This window comes from Pleurodeles waltl, chromosome 12 (assembly GCF_031143425.1).
Source record: "Pleurodeles waltl isolate 20211129_DDA chromosome 12, aPleWal1.hap1.20221129, whole genome shotgun sequence".
Classification (NCBI taxonomy): Eukaryota; Metazoa; Chordata; class Amphibia; order Caudata; family Salamandridae; genus Pleurodeles; species Pleurodeles waltl.
In genome coordinates this window covers 20,340,093-20,358,104 of record NC_090451.1, presented here as the reverse complement: position 1 = coordinate 20,358,104, position 18,012 = coordinate 20,340,093, and the positions used below count along the sequence as shown (strand labels likewise).

Genomic DNA, 18,012 nt, shown 5'->3' with positions numbered 1-18,012 from the left:
TCAGTTTACACTACACAAACAAGATATGTAAGCACTCAGTAACTTAATACATAACAAGGCAGTTAAACCACGATGCAGAAATCATGTTTAGTAAATTCAGTTCTTCGTTTATATGACTCATTTATTACCTGGTTGGGATGAGTGTTGAAAGTGCTGACCCCACCCTCAAGCGCACCAGGCCTACAGACCGGACACCACGGTCTGCAGGATGAATGTGTCCTGTGGCCCCACAACTCTGCAGCACCCACTTGCCTCACAATGTGCTTCTATGCCTACCGTAGGCAACACTGACTGATGGTCGAGGAGTTGTAATGTCTGCAGGGAGCTGCAATGCAAGAACGGTGCCAGCACAGAGTATAACCAAGCATGGAGGCCCCAGCATGTGACTTCCAAGAGAAGTGGCTCAGGTGCACAGAGATGGGTCCTCGCTCAGGATCAGTAGTGGGGGAGTTGCGCTAATGGTCTGGAATACTAACACCAATGAGTACCAGCAATAACGATCCCCAGAATTTTCCATACCACCTAGGAAACAAACACTAAAATGATATTTCACAGAAAAAATAAAACTTTATTTTTGCATCACAATAACTAAAATCCCAAAAAGAGCAAAGAAATTAAAGAGAAAAAGTGATGGAATTTGCGCCATGTCTCCCTAGCTGCCCAGAGGCGGCTTCGACTGAGAGAATCAGAGGCATCTCAGACACTTCAGCACAATCCTGCAGTGGAGCAAGAGCTCCAGAGCACATCTCAAGCTGCTCCCTTCAGAGGGACTCGTGACGCTAACATCTGGGGTTGGGGCTGCAGCACAGAGCCTGGACTTCCGTGTCGCTACGCAAGGGAGATGGCAGCATCTGGGCAACTTCAATCCAGCAATGCCTAATGGTTCAGTTCGAGGCGTGTGGATGGCAGGCAGCCTGCAAGATGGCAGGAAAGGAAGGTGGATTCACAACTCCAGGTAGTCTGAGATTCATTTCAAATGAAGCAGGACTGGGAAAGGGAGAAAAAAAAAGAATTGATTTCCTAGGAATCTGTACAGGACCGCCTCTAGAAAGGTTGCGGGCGACATTAATCTCACGCTGTGTTCTCGAGGAAGCCCTAACATGGCTGGAATCACAACTACTGTGTTTTTAATAGAAAGTGCTCTAAACGTGGGCAAGGCAAATGTTGACACGTGCAGGCCAACTACAAAGTTTCAGTAAAAAGGCATCTTAAGCTATTCACTGCGTTTTGAAGCGTCTTTGCAATCTATCAGCTGCTATTACCAATGCTGCTCTCCCTTAGCATATCTGAGCACAACCACATCAGAGGTTTAGCCACCATCAAGCCACAAAGACAAATTAGAGCTTTTGTAGAACACAATTTTTAGGCAAGATTGGAGGCTTAGATTAGGTTTTTCTATTTTCAATATCAAGCAGGAAGATTTCGACTTCCCTTTGGTGCGGTCTTATTCCTAACTCGACAGTGAGCATCAGAGGAGTGGGACTGGGACCTGGGGTTCGAGACTTCCTCGCTGCTGAAGCGTCTCAGTGCACGGGCACCCGGAGGAGTGTTGGCGCTCAGGCCTGTGAAGCAGCGAGTAGTTCCAATACCAGCTTCGGGCTGAAATGAATCAAGTGGTGGGAGTGAGGAATCTCAGGCTGTAATACACTGCCCCCGAGACCTCCTTTCCCAGTGGGTGCCTCGCTAAAGATCTGACTAACAGCACTCAAACTTGATGCAATGCCAAATAATTTGACCATATTACAGCCTGAGAGCTCCTCACTTCTACTGCTCAATTTATTTCAACTGAGAGCCAGTCCTGGAACTACCCACAACTTCGTAGGCTCGAGCACACACTAACATTCTTTCATGTGCACAGAAACAGCACTAACTAAGTGCTTAACCACCTCAGAGGCGAGGCAGTCTGAACCCCCACTCCCACTGCACCGATGCTCATGGTCGAGTGAAGAAGAAGACCACATGAAAAGTAAGTTGAAACCTTCCCGCATGGTACTGAAAACGGCAAAACCTAATCCTCACCTGTGTCTCCTTACTAGGGTGGAAAATTCTTGATGTGCAAGCTAAACAGAAAATGTTACTTACCCAGTAAGCATCTGTTTGTGGCATGCAGTGCTGTAGGTTCAAATGCTCTGCATGCTCCTGCCATCTAGTGTTGGGTTCGGATTTACAAGTTGTTTTTCTTTGAGAATCATTTTCCAAGTCATGTGATCGAGTGACTCCTCCTCAGTGATTGTGCGCATGGGCATCAAGTCCCTTTTTAAGATTGTTATCCCGCAGGCGGGCAAGAGAGAGAATAGGAGAATTATATAGAAAGATGTCCATGCAAGAGAATGTACATTTTATAAATATACACAATTATAATTTAACTGGAATGGTCACAGGCGTCCGGGAAGGTGGGCGGGCGCATATGAATCTACAGCACTACATGCCATGAACAGATGTCTACTGGGTAATTAACCTTTTCTGCTCGATGGCATGTGTGGCTGTAGATACACATGCTATGCATGGACTGTAAAGAAGTCCCTCCATAAAGAGCGGTGGCTAGCCTGTGGGAGGTGCAGTTGTCTGGAAAAGTGTTCTTAAGACAGCCTGTCCGACACTGCCTTGCTGACGTGCTGGTACATCTACACAATAATGCTTTGTGAAAGTATGCAGTGCAGACCAAGTAGCTGCTTTACAAATGTCAGCTAAAGGAATGTTTACCAAAATGCCATAGTGGCACCTTTCTTCCTAATGGGATGTGCTCTAGGAGTTAAAGGCAGCTGTCTTTTTGCTTTAGCATAACAAGTTTGTATGCAGTTAACGATCCAGCTAGCTATGCCATTTCTAGAAATTGCATTACCCTTATGTGGTACTGAAAAGGCTACAAAAAGCTGCTTTGTTTTCCTAAAATGTGTATTCCTGTCAATGTAATCCACAAGTGCCCTTTGGCATCTAAAGTGTGTAGTGCTCTTTCTGCCACTGACTCAGGTTGTGGAAAGTAAACTGGTAATTCAATCATTTGATTAATGTGAAATTGGGAAACTACGTTTGGTAGTAACCTTGGGTTTGTACTGAGGACCACCTTGTCTTTATGTATTTGAAAGAAAGGTTCTTCTAAAGTTAATGCTTGGAGTTCGCTTACACGTCTGAGTGATGTAATAGCGACTAGAAAAGCCACTTGCCAAGAGAGGAATGGAACAGGATATGAATGAAGTGGTTCAAAGGGTGGGCTCCACGCCTCAGTCCCATCGTGGGGGTTCCACGATGAGACCGGGGCTAATTTAGGTGGAGTTACTTTTTAAATCCTTCCATGAATGCTTTGATAACTGGGATTCTGAACAGAGAAGTATGATGTCTGTTTTGTGAATAGGCAGCTATGGCTACAAGATGTAATCGGATTGAAGCGTAAGCTAAGTTTATCTTTTGCAGGTGAAGCAAGTAGCAAACAATACCTTGTGCACATGCTTTAATGGGGTCAGTGTTTTGGGATTGGCAGTAAAAAAACAAAGTGTTTCCATTTCGCTGCATAACATGCTCTCGTTGTTGATCTGCGAGCTTCCTTAAGAATCTCCAACACTCAGAAGGTAATTGGAGATAACCAAACTCTATGACTTCAGGAGCCATATCAAGGTTGAGTGACTTGGGATGTCTGATTTGTCCTTGGTCCTGTGTGAGAAGGTCCGGCCTGTTGGGGTACCTCTCGTGGGGAACCTGTGAAAGGTCCAGGAGTGTTGTGAACCATGGCTGATGTACCCAAGTAGGAGCTACCAGTATCATGGTCAGAGATGTCTGTCTTGGTTTCCGAACCAGAAATGGAATAAGATGTGTAAAGGCAGAGGCAAATATCGCTGACCAGTTCATCCATAAAGCATTGCCCTTGGACAGTCAGTGAGGGAACTTGGATGCAAAGCTTGGGCATTTTGCGTTTTCTACTATGGCAAAAATGTCTATTTGAGGAGTGTCCCACTTTTTGAAGTGGTTTTGAAGGACTTGAGGGTGGAGTTCTCATTCGTGGACTTGTTGATGCATCCTGCTAAGCAGGTCTGTGAACTCGACCGTTCCTGGGAGATACTCCGGTAGGTGAATGTGATGAGCCCACATCCATATTGTTTGTGCAAGTTGTGATAACTGGAATTATCGTGTACCCCTGTTTTTGGAGATAATACACTGCTGTCATGTTGTCCATTCGGACCAAGACAACTTTGTGTGATAGGTGAGGAAGAAATGCTCTCAGGACTAGAAATACTTCTTGAAGTTCCAGATAACTGATGTGCATGGATTTGTGATTGTGAGCCCAGGTGCCTTGGACTGTGAGGTTCTGAAGATGTGTGCCCTAACCCGTCAGAGATGCAGCCGTAGTTAGAACGAGCTGAGGCATAGGGTCTCAAAACGTCACCCTTTTAATAGGTTGGTTGAGCTCCACCATTGCAGAGAGTGGTACGTTTGGCAGTCTAACACTAGATTCTGAAGTCAACCCTGTGACTGAGACCACGGATGAGACAGACATTGCTGTAGTAGACGCTTGTGGAGTCTGGCATGAGGAACGATGGCACTACAGGATGCCATCATCCCTGAGAGATGCATGACAGTCCTTACTGTGTAAGTGTGATTTTCCTGAGATTGAAAAGGAAGTTGCTGGAAACTGTGAATGCGGGCTGGATTGGGGTGTGCTAATCTCAGCTCTGCACTGAGAATGGCTCCTAAATATGGTTGAACTTAAAGAGGCTGAAGGTGGGATTTGAGAAGGTTTAGTGAATCCTAATTTGTGAAGAAGGTGTACTGTGGTTTAGGTGTGGGATTGACACTGCTGTAGTGTGAGGCTTTGAAAAGCCAGTCGTCTAAATATGAGAACACATGTATTTTCTCTCTTATGAGCTGTGCTGCGACAGCGGCTAGGCACTTGGTAAATACCCTGGGCCAAGTTGTAACTCTAAAAAGGAGGACTTTGAATTGATAATGTTTTCCTGAGACCACAAACCTTAGTTGCGGTGCGCATGGCGTCCTTTAATTCTAGAGCCGTCATGAAGTCGCCTTGTTGAAGGACTCGAATAACATCCTGAAGAGTAACCATGTGAAAGTATTCTGAGAGAATGTAGTGGTTTAGGGGGTCTAAGATCCAGTATGGGTCTGAATGAGCCGTCCTTTTTGGTACAAGAAAGTTCAGGGAGTATACTCCTGTTCTCAGATACTGTAATGGGAGAGGCTCTATGGCCCCTTTGAGGAGTAGAGACTGCATTTCTTCTTTGAGAAGAGTAAGATGTTCGTGAGATAACCTGCATCTGCGAGGGGGAATGTTTGGAGGTGCGGAAGTAAGCTCCAGATAATAACCATGTTGGATAATGGAGAGGACCCATTGGGCCAATGCTATGTCTGTCCATTGCATGTGGTAATAGTGAAGGCGGCCCTCTACTAGTGAGATATGGGGCTTAGGAAGATCTATATAGTCAGTGTTTGCCTGAGGGTTGACCATGGGGTGTAGTGCTCTAATCCTGGCCTCTGAAATTATTGGCTCTATATGTCCATCTGAAAGAACCTCAAGAGGTTGAGGCTTGTTTGGTTTGAGAGGTGCGTGGGTTAGAGGTTGTTGATGGTCTATAACCTCCTCTGTATGCTGGGCGACGAAAAAAAACCTTTGTATCTTGGACTGAACAGCCCCCATGGCCTTTGTGGTGTCTGTATCTTTCTCCAATTTCTCAAGTGTAGAGTCAACTTGGGGCCAAAGAGACGCTCCTTATCAAAGGGCATATTAAGTAAAGCTTGTTGAACGTCTGGCTTGAAGCATCTAAGCTGTGCATGCGTACTCAATACGACACTGGTGTTTTTCCCACGTGCAGCTGTATCAGTGGCATCTGATGCACACCGGATTGCATGGTTAGCGATTGTTTGCCCTTCTGAACAATCTGCTGGCCACGTGTTTGGTGCTCATCTGGGAGATACTGGAGGAGCTCCTCCATCTCATCCCAGTGAGCCCAGTCGCACCTAGAGAGCAAGGCCTGTGAAATGGCAACACGCTAATGATTTGCTGCTTGTGCAGCCACTCTCATCCCTGCCACATCGAGCCTCTTGCTCTCCTTTTTTCTGGTGGAGGAGAGACCCCAGTAGCCTGGCTGGTAGCCCTCTTCCTGGCGGTGGTAGCCACTATCAAATCTGGTGGGACCCGACACCTGATGAATAGTGGCTCAGAAGGTGCAGGCTTGTATTTCTTGTCCACTCTGGGTGTATAATCCTAGAGCGGACAGCCTCCTTATAGATTTCCTCTGTGTGACGAGGCATACCTGGAAGCATAGGCAGGAACTGAGTGTCTCTGTGGGTGGTGGTGCGTGTATCAAACAAAAGATCCTGATATAATGGATCTTTATAGTTCTGCACATTGTGAAAATTGGCTGCCCTAGCAATGACCTGTTGGCAGCTAGCAGTATGCTCTGGAGGAGAGGGCCGTGCAGGATATAAATCTGGATCATAAGAGTCCCAAGGGTCTGTGTCTGGATGCGTGTCCGCAAAGTCTTCCCCTACATTCAAAGGTGAACCTTGAGAGGTGAAGTCTCCTGCAATGGGAGAGGCAGGAGAATGAGTAGGAGAAATAGCTGGAGGGGAAGTAGTAAGCTGGGGTGGTGAATGTGGTGGATCAGGAGGAGGAGGTAAAGGATTGGTCGCAATGGCTTTGTCCATCAAGTCTCTTTCAGAGGTGGTGAGGTCTCCAAGGCCTCCTGGAACGTTAGCTTCATCTTAAAAGTAACAGAGGGGGGTAGCCACAATACACCCTGTCCCTTCTTGTATATATAACTGGTGCGGTTTAGCGTCCATGGTCTCCAGTATCGGCTCAATAGGATGCGATGTAGTAGAGGACTGACTAGAATCCTATTGCTCCAAAGGGATGGTGTCTTCACTCTCAGTACTGAAGATTTCGGGCTGTGGACCTTTTTCGATGCCAAACATGAGTCAGATCTGTTCCTCCTCAGAGCCGACACACTCGGTGCCGAAGGTTTGGTAGTTATCATTCGGACTGAAATGGAACAGGTCAATACCAAAGACGCTGCAGTGAGCTTCATTTTCTTTGGTTCTGAGCCTACAGGCCTGGCAGCCAAAATGTCCTTCCAAGACCAACCATGGCCTGGTGGCAGAGGTGGTCCCGTGATCTCAGTAAGGGCTTTTTTTTTTTTAATAAGTCTTGTTTGGGGGGGGGGGGGCAGGAGGGTCTGCGGTACTCACTTGCCACGCAGACGGTACCGCGTGGCTTTCGATGTCAGACTGAACATCAGATTCTGAATCTTAAATGGAGACGGCCTCCTCCTGCTTGTGTTCTTCCCCAAAGATATCCGGAGTGTCACCTGGGGATTTATGCGCTCTCTCTAATATGCGCGCTCTTCGGTCCCAAAGGGTCTTATTTGATCTGAGCTATTGACACGCATCGCGGGTAGTCTCCTGGTGATACAGTGAGAGGCACAATTTACACACCGGGTGGTCAGTGCGGGGGAAGTTGAAGTGGCACTGAGAACAGAAACAAAATTGCGTCTGTTATGTCAGTCCAGCATTTTCGTTAGTGCCGCATGGAGGCAGGTCTGAGGCTGGGTGAGGCCCACGCCAAAGGGCACGCGGTTGGTACTGGACCTGACGAGCTGTAAACTACAAACGCAAGGTGGAAAATGCAATCAAAATTTTACTGTCAAATAAAGGATAGACTTAAAGAAAGTCTTAGACCAGAGCAAGGCGAAGACTTTTCTAAGAATACACGTCCGAACCCGACGGCGTAGAGAAAACAATCTAAGAAAGGACTCTATGCCCATGCACACTATTACTGAGAGGAGGAGTCACTCAATCATGTGACTCGAAAAATGCTTCTTGAAGAAAAACAACTTCATTGAAGGATTAAAAGCATGACATGTTCATTGCTTTCATGAACGTGAAGGTTATCATCAAAGCGCAACAGACACTTAGCACGGTGGATGCAAGAGCAGATACTAGGACATGCAGCAACACATCTAAATGACTCCAGCCACTCACCCATCACTGCACCAAACGGTAGGTGATGTACCGCCCTGCAGTCTCACTGGGTCGAATAATCTTCACCACCTAGGACAGACAGAAGAGCAAGCTTTGAAGAAGGTTCCCAGCGAGTATAGCTTCACAATCTTAATGAGAGGAAATCTCAAACAACAAAGAGCCCGGCAAACACCTCAGTTGGGGGGGGGGGGGGTGGAATCAAAGCTTCAGCAACTGTTTGAACAGTCATTCTAAACCACTCTACGACAGAAATATACCGTGGGTAAAAACCATATCTGTTAAAAAGCAGGGAAGTAAAGAACACCTGGCTTTATACTGGAGAGTTGCTGTAAGCCAGACATAAAAGAGCACCTGTGACCCCCCTGAACATGACTTGGGGCTGTCCCCACAAAATGGAGATCTTGGACTGATGTGTGCTTCCTCCACCACCGAAATGTACTTGGGAACCAGCAGAGCTCAGCTACTAAGAAGCCTCTCTGACATGGGGAGGGTGGCGTGTCACAGGCCAGAAACTGGAATGAACTAACATGGGATCAAGAACATGTTTCATTAGCTCCAAAACTAGTAGCAGATTTGCAGTACAGGTGTGGAATGGATTGGCCTTTGGTGCATCTTGCCCCATTTAGTAGTTGTGGGTGCTGGAGTGTCAGCAATAAGTCACTGTGCCTCGGACTAAAGGCCACAGCCAACCACATTCTACACGCCCTCACATTTCCTGCTACTGGATCCAGATGCATGAGCGGCACCAAGAGAGAAACATCATCAAAGGTGCTTCAGTGACTTAACAAAACTAGAGCTCAGCAGTTAAAAGTCATAAGAGAATGACTCCCCTAAACCTTTGAAATCAGAGTACTTTTCCTTAAGAGTTATTCCTGGGATTTGGGAAACCTCTTTTAGCTTTTATCCGAATTATCGGATATATTGCCTGTGGACTGATCAGACTGTTCTTACGCAGCCTGATCATTAAACAAACCTAACGATTAACTGTAGAGGCCACCGAGGCTGCACAGACTGCAAAAACGGCAACTGTGGATTACAAATAATAGTGACAATTTTATGTCATTGTTGACTGATTTACAGAAAATGTTCCCTGCTTATTTTTATTGTAAAAATACAGCCAAAATCCAGATTTTGTAATGTGCAGCAAATCACTTAGGAGGGTCTGCAGGCACTGATTTGCAGGCACAGGGAGATTAAGTGCTTTGCCCAGAATCACAGATGTTGAACCGATGCAGAGACTCAAACCTGGTTCTCCAGCTCCAAAGTTGGTAGCTCAGGCCGTTACGCCACATCCTCTCCCCTAAAAGGGTTAGGAGATATGCGGACGCTCTTTTCCAACATAAATCAAAGCACTCAACAATGAGTCAACTTAATTCCTCAGGCTATAATGCACTAAATACCAGTACACTGTGGCCAGAATTAACGCCATCTGTCTCATGACCAATAGGAGAGCTTCAAAACACATCCTAGATATCAAGTCAAAACAAGAGGAAACATGATATAGAAGAGACCAAATTCAACTCATCCGGTTTCCACCAAAAAAGAATAAAAGGGAGAAAAACAAGCACATATGAGGAGCCAACTTTAAAGCAAGAGGACTAAGACAGAGACAATATTCTGTACTACTGGGTGAATTTGCTGTTTTATCCCAGGCTCATGTGCGTAGTCCAGAGTGTCCATCCCCATCAGGCTTAACAGAGTAGAATGCCAGGCCAAGCCCACAGGGCCCATTCAGAGTGTGACACACAGAAATAATGTCATTCTTCCATGCGGTTCTCAGAAAGCTGTAGCTAACTCTCCACCTGATAAAGTAAGGCGGTTAATGATTCTGGGTGGGGGCTGCAAGGTAACAGTGATGGCCTAAAGGGCTGCAAACTCAGCATCATCTCTGTACAGACTGGCGCTTGGAATCTCTGACATGGATGATGCAGCTCAAGATCTTCCAGAGAAACGTATGACAACAACTGTAGCTGAAGACATCACTAATGCACAGATGTTACAGGCTGCTGCAGGCAGTCGTTGAGCGACCATAGGCCTGTTAAATACACGCCCCTCTCAGTTAAAAGCTGAAGCTCGACATTCACTCCAAAATGTTCAAGCTACTTAAGCTAACATCTTCGGACAAGGCTTTAAAGATGGTCAGGAAGGACAGCGGTTGCAAAGTCTATAGCAAGACTTCAGCCACACACTACGGTTAAATGTGGTGAACCTTCAACAAGGAAACCACCGCAGAACTCTCCTCTCAGGATGTATATAAGAGAGGCCATATGGTCCACCTCTGTCATACTCAGGGGAACTCAAGCTTCTTTGAAGGAAGTCACACTTGAAGAACAGGTAACCACTTCCATCTACCAGCCACACACCAATTACTATACAAGTGTGGTATAGTCAAATAATTCCTAGGAGCAGCATGTGATCACAAATCAAGGCAGATAGAAACCAGACTAGGCCACATTTAAAGCTCTGTGAAAGGCTGGTACTTCCACATATCTGTGCACCAGAGATACCTGCACTCTGTGATGGGTGACAAACACAATGAAGAGGTTTCTGACCTTTCACAACAGATTTCTTAAGTAGGGGGCTAATTAGTATGATTGTAGCAACTTTCACCCCCTCGAGAAAATTCAGAAAACAAATACGGCTCCACATTGCAGGCAGACCTGTAACATTGTCTTAAAAAGTTTAGAACTTCATAGAAAGTTTAGAGAACCTGCGGTATGACGACACAACCTCCCCCATTTCTAAAATGTGAACATCTTCCTTTTCTTTTCTCCGTAGATTACCACTCACATAATGTGACAGAAGTTACCAGGGTATGTGAAATTCAGTCTATTAAGCAGATCTAGCAAAGGCTGAGAAATAAGAGCTGCCATGTGAGCTTTAAAGGCTTCAAAGATTTAGGCAAAATAAATATTCCATAAGTGACACCAATCCCCACACGTTCAGTGACCCCAATCCCCACACGTTCAGTGACCCCAATCCCCACACGTTCAGTGACACCAATCCCATATGTTCAAGGCAGCAGCACAGTAATAGTCCGAAAACGGCATCAGTACAAATGATGGAATGCTAGCCAAACAGCAACTGCGCAGTAAACAGACAACTACAAGAAACTAAGCTGATGGTCACACCACGGTGAGACCATCCGCTTATCTACTTGCAGGGCAGACCTGTAGTTAACCACACTTCATCCACCCATTCCAACAGGCCATCCTGCACTAGGCTTTCATCAACCAGGAGAATCACAACAGTGAAACAAGCGTGGACAAAAAGATAGCTCCCATGCACACCGTCTACAAGGCCCTGCTGCGCACACATTACCTGTCCACGCTTTATGCCAAAGTATCGTGCCACGGGATCTCCAGCCTGTATTCTGGGAAGCTGAGATTCACGCAGTTTGCTGGAAGAAACAGTTAAGGAAGCCTAGCAGAGACTGACAGACAGGCTGAAGAAGAGAGGGTGTAGAAAGTGCAACCAAAACAAAAGGACCCTCTGTTCGATGCAACAGCCGATGCGACTGGTTGACAGTTAATCTCCGATTCAAGTATAAGAGAGGAAGGAAAAGTCAACTCAATAATCCTTCACTCACCAAAGCTGGCGGTCTAAGGCTCGACACACTTGACATATCTAGAACACTATACAAACATTTCAACATTCCTGTCAATCAAATCATAAAACTGTGTTGCACAAAAAAAAAATGCAGAAGCTACAGAACATGTCCTAAGACCACGAGGGACCTAATGGTAACAAGACAGAGCTGCGGTTCCAAAGCACAGTCACATTATGCTGTGTCTCAACCATGGAACACACACCACCTAGAAGCAAATGAAAAAGAAGCAACAGCGTTATGGCTTAGAACCAAGCCTTGTGGATGTCTCAGCCCAACATAAGCTGGTTGACGCCAGTGGTGAGTCTCACTGCACTCACCCAGGTGCCTGAAGAACTGTTAGGTGAAGATTACATGACAATAGAAAAACTAAGTCAATCATGAACAATATAACTGGTTTCGTCAAATCGACCTATCCCCAGGATAGGTCGATTTGACGACCACAGGTGTCCTCTTGCCAACCACAGGTGGGAGCAACATTTCACAATATTTACTGAACTGATCCATCAGAATATACCGCTGTCGGGCTTGGAAGAGGAGACATTCTGAAATACCGGTTACCTGGACAACACGCAGGAAGGTGAATGAAGAAATGGTTTCTTACCTGTAACTCCAGTTCTCTCGTAGGGGTATTTCCATGATAGTCATAAGCACTGAATAGTTCCGCGCGCCTGCGGGGACCCCGGAGCACTGTTGTGTAGTATATTCTTAAGTGCAATCATCAGCTCCTTGACAAAAAGGTCTGTGAAAAACACTTAAGAATAACAATGTGCAGCCTATGTGAACAGCTACACAGGCCAAATTGTTAGAAGAAAAAAACAGTTGTAGTGTAAATTTCACGTTTAAACCTCTATTTATTCTATAAATACATAAATAAATACATTCTCATATTTTATTTACACCTCTCATGAGAATAAAACAATGTAGGGCAGTGTAGCCCATAGGCTGCCATTATACAGAATGAAAATAGAGCTGTGCCTTTAAGAAAGTAAAGTCTTCCTGTTTCCCATCATGCACAGCAAAAGGCAGTTGCCTCAGTTCTTTTTTGGAGGCTATTAACCTGACATGAAGAAAAAACAAAACATTTGTTGGAGTACCAACCTCCATAATATTCATGTTCTATGTCAACTCCACCGGGGAGGAGGGAGGGTTGCTTATGACTATCATGGAAATACCCCTACGAGAGAACTGGAGTTACAGGTAAGAAACCATTTCTTCTCTCGTAGGGGATTTCCATGTATAGTCATAAGCACTGAATAGAGTAGCAAGCCCATCCCCATAACCGCGGTGGAGTAGATATAAGAATACTGAGAAAAACATGAATCATGCAAACAAATTCTTGAGCAAAGCCTGCCCAACCTGAGCATCTGCCCTAGCGTCTGTATCAAGGCAGTAATGCTTAGTAAAGGTATGGACCGACCTCCAAGTGGCAGCCTTGCATATTTCTGCCAAAGGGACATTTCTCATCAAGGCTACAGTAGCTGCTTTCCCTCTGGTAGAGTGGGCTTTTGGCCTACCACCAAGGGATTTGTTTGCTAACTGATAACATAACATTATACATGAAACAATCCACCTGGATAAAGATTGTTTAGATGTACCCAAACCTGTTCTGATTGGGCCATAGTTAATAAAAAGCTGTTGTGATTTTCGTAAGCTTTTTGTCCTGTCCAAGTAAAATTTCAAGACTCTCTTTACATCCAGAGAGTGCAGAGTTCTCTCAGCAGGAGTAGCTGGATTCTGAAAGAAAGTCGGTAATGAAATTGTTTGGTTCACATGGAAGTCGGAGACTACCTTAGGTAAAAATTTTGGATGAGTTCTCATTACCACTTTTGCAGAATGAAAAACCGTGTAGGGTTCCTGAGCGCAAAGGGCCTGGATTTCGCTGACCCTACGCGCTGAAGTGATTGCCACCAGAAAAGCAGCTTTCCATGTGAGATGTTGCAGCGATGCCTTATGTATTGGCTCGAATGGCGGCAGCATCAGACGCGATAAGACAACGTTCAGTTCCCATGGAGGAGAAGGCTTTCTAATGGGGGGAAAAACCTTCTTTAAACCTTCTAGGAAATCCTTAATAATCGGAATCCGAAAAAAGGAAGTTTGTGAAGGACTCTTTCTGTATGCTGTGACAGCCGCCAAGTGAACTTTTATTGACGACAGTTGTAAGCCCGATTTTGCCAAACTTAACAAGTATGGCAGGATAGATTGTTCTCCACAGGAAACCGGGTCAATGTTGTTGTGTAAACACCAAATGCAGAATCTCTTCCACTTGCTTGCATAGGCTGATCGTGTGGAAGGGCGCTTTGCTTCCTTCAGAATTTCCATACAATCCTGAGGTAGGTTCAAGTGTCCATATTGCACTAGCTCAGGAGCCATGCTGCCAAACTCAACGATGAGGGGTTGGGATGAGATATCTGCCCTCTGAACTTCGTGAGAAGGTCCGGACGATATGGTAGCCTGATGTGTGGTTTGAGTGACCGGTGAAGAAGGTCTGGGAACCACCACTGGCGTGGCCACTCCGGAGCAATTAGGATCATTTTGGTCTGAACATTGGACAGCTTCTGGAGGACCGCTGGAATCAGGGGAAGCGGTGGAAAGGCGTAAAGAAATGCTCCTGACCAGCTTATCCACAGGGCATTCCCCAGTGTCCCTGGATGGTAATATCTGGAGGCGAAGTTTTGGCATTTTTTGTTTTCTGGGGTTGCGAATAGGTCTGTAGAGGGGGTACCCCAGAGTGCGAAAATGGAATGAACGACGTCGTCGTGTAGTACCCATTCGTGGTTCTCGTCCATTACCCGACTGAGGGCATCCGCTTGAACATTCTGGATGCCGGGCAGGTGAGTTGCCACTAGTGACAGGTTCCTGGCTAGAAGCCAATGCCAGATTGTCTGAGCCTCTCTGGATAAAATTCTGGACCTGGTGCCTCCTTGTTTGTTCACGTAGTACATAGTGGCCACGTTGTCTGTCTGGAGAAGGAGAGTTTCCGTTCTCAGAGAGGGAAGGAAGGCTTTGAGCGCAAGGTGGACTGCGCGAAGTTCCAGCAGGTTGATGTGATAGAGACTCTCTCTCTGTGACCACTCGCCTTGGACTCGAAGATGTTCCATGTGCGCCCCCCATCCGATCAGTGACGCATCTGTTACGATGGTTTGAGATGGGGGCCGTTGTTGGAACGGAATCCCCACCAAGAGATTGCTGGGTAAACACCACCACTTGAGGGATTGTAGGGTGTGAGGAGAAAGAAGGACTTTGTTCTCCCAATCGTCCCTCAGTTGACACCACTGATCCTCCAGGTTTTCCTGCAATGGTCTCATATGGAGGCGAGCATTGGGAACCAGATGGATACAAGACGCCATCGAGCCCAGTAGAGAAGCTATTATTCTTGCAGTGGCTTGAGGTCTTTCCTGCAGTTGTTTGCACTTCTGGAGAATCGATAACCGTCGTTCCTCCGAAGGAAACACCTTTCCTAGCCTGGTATCTACAATGGCCCCTAAGTAATGCAACCTCTGAACAGGTGTTGCTGTAGATTTCAGGAGATTGACTTGAAGACCAAGTTTTTGCAGCAGTTGTAGAGTCCATTCGAAATGTTGCTGTGTCTCGAGACAACTGGAGGCCTTTATGAGCCAATCGTCTAGATAGGGGTAGACGAATATTCGGTGTTTCCTCAAGTGGGCGGCTACTACCGCCATGCATTTGGAAAAAGTTCTTGGCGCTGATTTTAGGCCGAAAGGTAGAACTGCAAATTGGTAATGGCGTTTTCCGACAGTGAACCTTAGGAATTTTCGATGTTTCTTGGTTACTGGGATGTGAAAGTAAGCGTCGCAAAGATCTATCGCACATAGCCAGTCGCCCTGACGTAGATGTGGATAAATTTGGTGTAAGGCGAATCCATTTGTTTGCTGTCCTCAGATCTAAGATGGGACGAAACTCTTGTTTGTCTTTTTTCGGTACAAGGAAATATCTCGAATAAATCCCCTTCCCTTGCTGGCTGATGGGAACGGGTTCTATGGCTCTTTTTTGCAATAGGATATTGACCTCTAACTGTAGAGCTTCGAGATGGCGGTTGGCTGTTTTGGGTGGAACAGATGGTGGAGGACTGGTGAATCTGAGAGCGTAACCATGTCTCACAATATTCAATACCCAGGCGTCTGTTGTGATGCGTAGCCACTCGTCCAGATGATTTGAGATACTTCCCCCTACCGGAGTGGATAACGGAGGAGGGGGAAGCAAAGATTCAGGGCTTAGACGTGGGAGCCTGTCGAGTTGCCTGAGTTTGAGGTGTTGAACGACCCCTTGTCGACCTTCGCTGAGTAGAGAAACCCCTTTGATACTGCTGTTGTTGCTGTTGCTGGGGGCGCGAAGACATCCAGTGTGGCGACTGATACCGGTGGGTGAAAAGTCGTCGTTGATATGGCCGGAAAACCTTTCTTTGTTCTTTCGGTCTTTCCATCCCTACCGCTTTCAAGGTATCTAGTTCAGCTTTCATTCTAGCCATCTCGTCATCGGCATGAGAACCGAACAAGGTGGAGCCCGAGAAAGGCAGGTTTTGTATTCTCTGCTGCGCTTCAGGTTTGAGTGATGTAAGTCTCAACCATGCATGCCTTCTGAGCGCTATCCCGTGTGCATAATTGTGTGCGGATAGCACCGAAGAGTCAGCTGCAGCACTTATAATTTGGTTAGACACCATGGATCCCTCACCCACGACCTCCAGGAAATCTTCCCTTTTATCCTTAGGAAGATGTTCCGCAAACTGTATTAAAGAGTCCCAGAGGGCACGATCGTACCGCCCTAATAACGCAGTAGCGCTGGCTGCCTTCATCGTGACGGCTGCAGTAGAGCATACTTTTCGTCCTGCAGCATCTATCTTTCTGCTCTCTTTATCTGGAGGTGAAGAAGAAGATGGTGAGGTTGAATGCAGTTTCTTTGCCGCTACTATGACCACCGAATCAGGAACTGGGTCCGACCTCAAGAATAGAGGATCTTGTTCTGGTGGACGATATTTTTTAATAAGTCTGGAAGGAGCAGACTTTGTTGCGGCCGGTGCAAGGAAAATATCCATTGCTGGTTCAAGGAGACCTGGAACCAGTGGAAGCAAAGGTCTGGAAGATGTCCTGTGATGCAAGGTCTCGAAGATCACTGACGTCGATGGGGCAGGTACCGCCAGCGGGATGTTCAGCTTGGTTGCCCCTCGTACTAAGACCTCCTGGAACGTATTCACATCATCTATGGGGGACACTCTCGGGGACGGTGAGTCCGATAGGGTTGGAGAGTAGTCCCGTGTAGACGAAGAAGAACGCCTGTGATGTGAATGCTGAGATCTCTGTGGGTCATGACGGTGCCGAGAGGAAGAAGAGCGTCTAGAGGAATGTCCCGAACGTCTTACAGACCGCGTTGGAGTCCTCAAAACAGACTCTACAGGCGGAGCCGGAAGAGGCGCCGTAGGTGTTACCGGCGTCTGTGGCAATGGTGATTGTCGAGGAGAGAGTTGTGGAGACGCTGGAAGGAGGATGATTGAAGCCGAGGATTCTGAGGTTGTATAAACCCTCCTAGGTCTTTTTGATTGTCTCGACGTCGACACACTCCTCGACGTCGAAGTACGGTGAAGGCGAGTGTCCTTCGCCGTCGATTCTTCTCGCCGTTGAGAATCTCTCGACGACGACCCTCGACGTCGCCGTGATGACGGTGAACGTCTACGACGTCGAGCACCCCTCGACGTTGATCGATCTCGCCGTTTCGACGGCGAACCGGATTCAGATCTCCTCGACGTGGAACGTCCTCGCCGTGTCGACGGTGACCCAGATCTCGACGGCGAAAGTCCACGCCGTCTCGACGGTGAAATCGTCGTCGACGGCGAGCGATGTCTCTTTCTCGCCGGCGAACCACTCCTCGACGGCGAGCATGTTGGCGCCGTTCCTTGCCTCGACGTCGACGCCCTCGACGTCGTCGGAGACCTGTGCCGTTTTTGAGCCGGTCTGGTCGGAGTTATAGAGGAACCAGTGTGAGCCCTGGTAGAAGACTGACCTTCTCCTCGCTCTGTGGTAGAATGACCACTTTTCCTCCTGTCCTCTTTCGCCTGGAGTCGGATCTTCTCCCTGTCACGAAGGGTCCTTCTGGAGAAGGTTTTGCAGATGTCACACGACTCCGGTTTGTGGCTGGATGGAAGGCAAATTATGCAGACCCGATGTGGATCTGTTTTGGCCTTTTTTCTGCCACAAGAAGGACATTTGTCAAACAGTGAAGGCATTTCTGAAGTAGAAAAACCTCAAAATTCTGTCAGAATCTAACAGAAAAAAGCAGAAAATTATCACTCAATGTTAAAAACGTCGAGTGAAAATGAAATTCAAAAGATTTTAAATGAATTTCTGTCACAAAAGGATTTTGTGAGGTAGAGCTCAATGCTTCAGGGTCCTGTCAGAAAGGAGCCGGAA

The 18,012-nt window shown here is 46.7% G+C and overlaps 1 protein-coding gene across 1 annotated transcript in view; it reads right to left on the bottom strand.

Annotated features, from left to right (window-relative positions):
• Nucleotides 1–547: 547 nt before the first annotated feature.
• POLR2E (RNA polymerase II, I and III subunit E) overlaps nucleotides 548–18,012 on the bottom strand; it is a 63,642-nt gene continuing 46,177 nt past the window's right edge. Inside the window, exons 6-8 of the mRNA XM_069217016.1 lie at nucleotides 11,305–11,383; nucleotides 7,984–8,052; nucleotides 548–987 (exon numbers count right to left, since the gene is read on the bottom strand). Of these exons, the coding sequence (XP_069073117.1) occupies nucleotides 7,987–8,052; nucleotides 11,305–11,383 (145 nt within the window). The 3' untranslated portion in view covers nucleotides 548–987; nucleotides 7,984–7,986. The remainder of the gene's footprint in view (nucleotides 988–7,983; nucleotides 8,053–11,304; nucleotides 11,384–18,012) is intronic.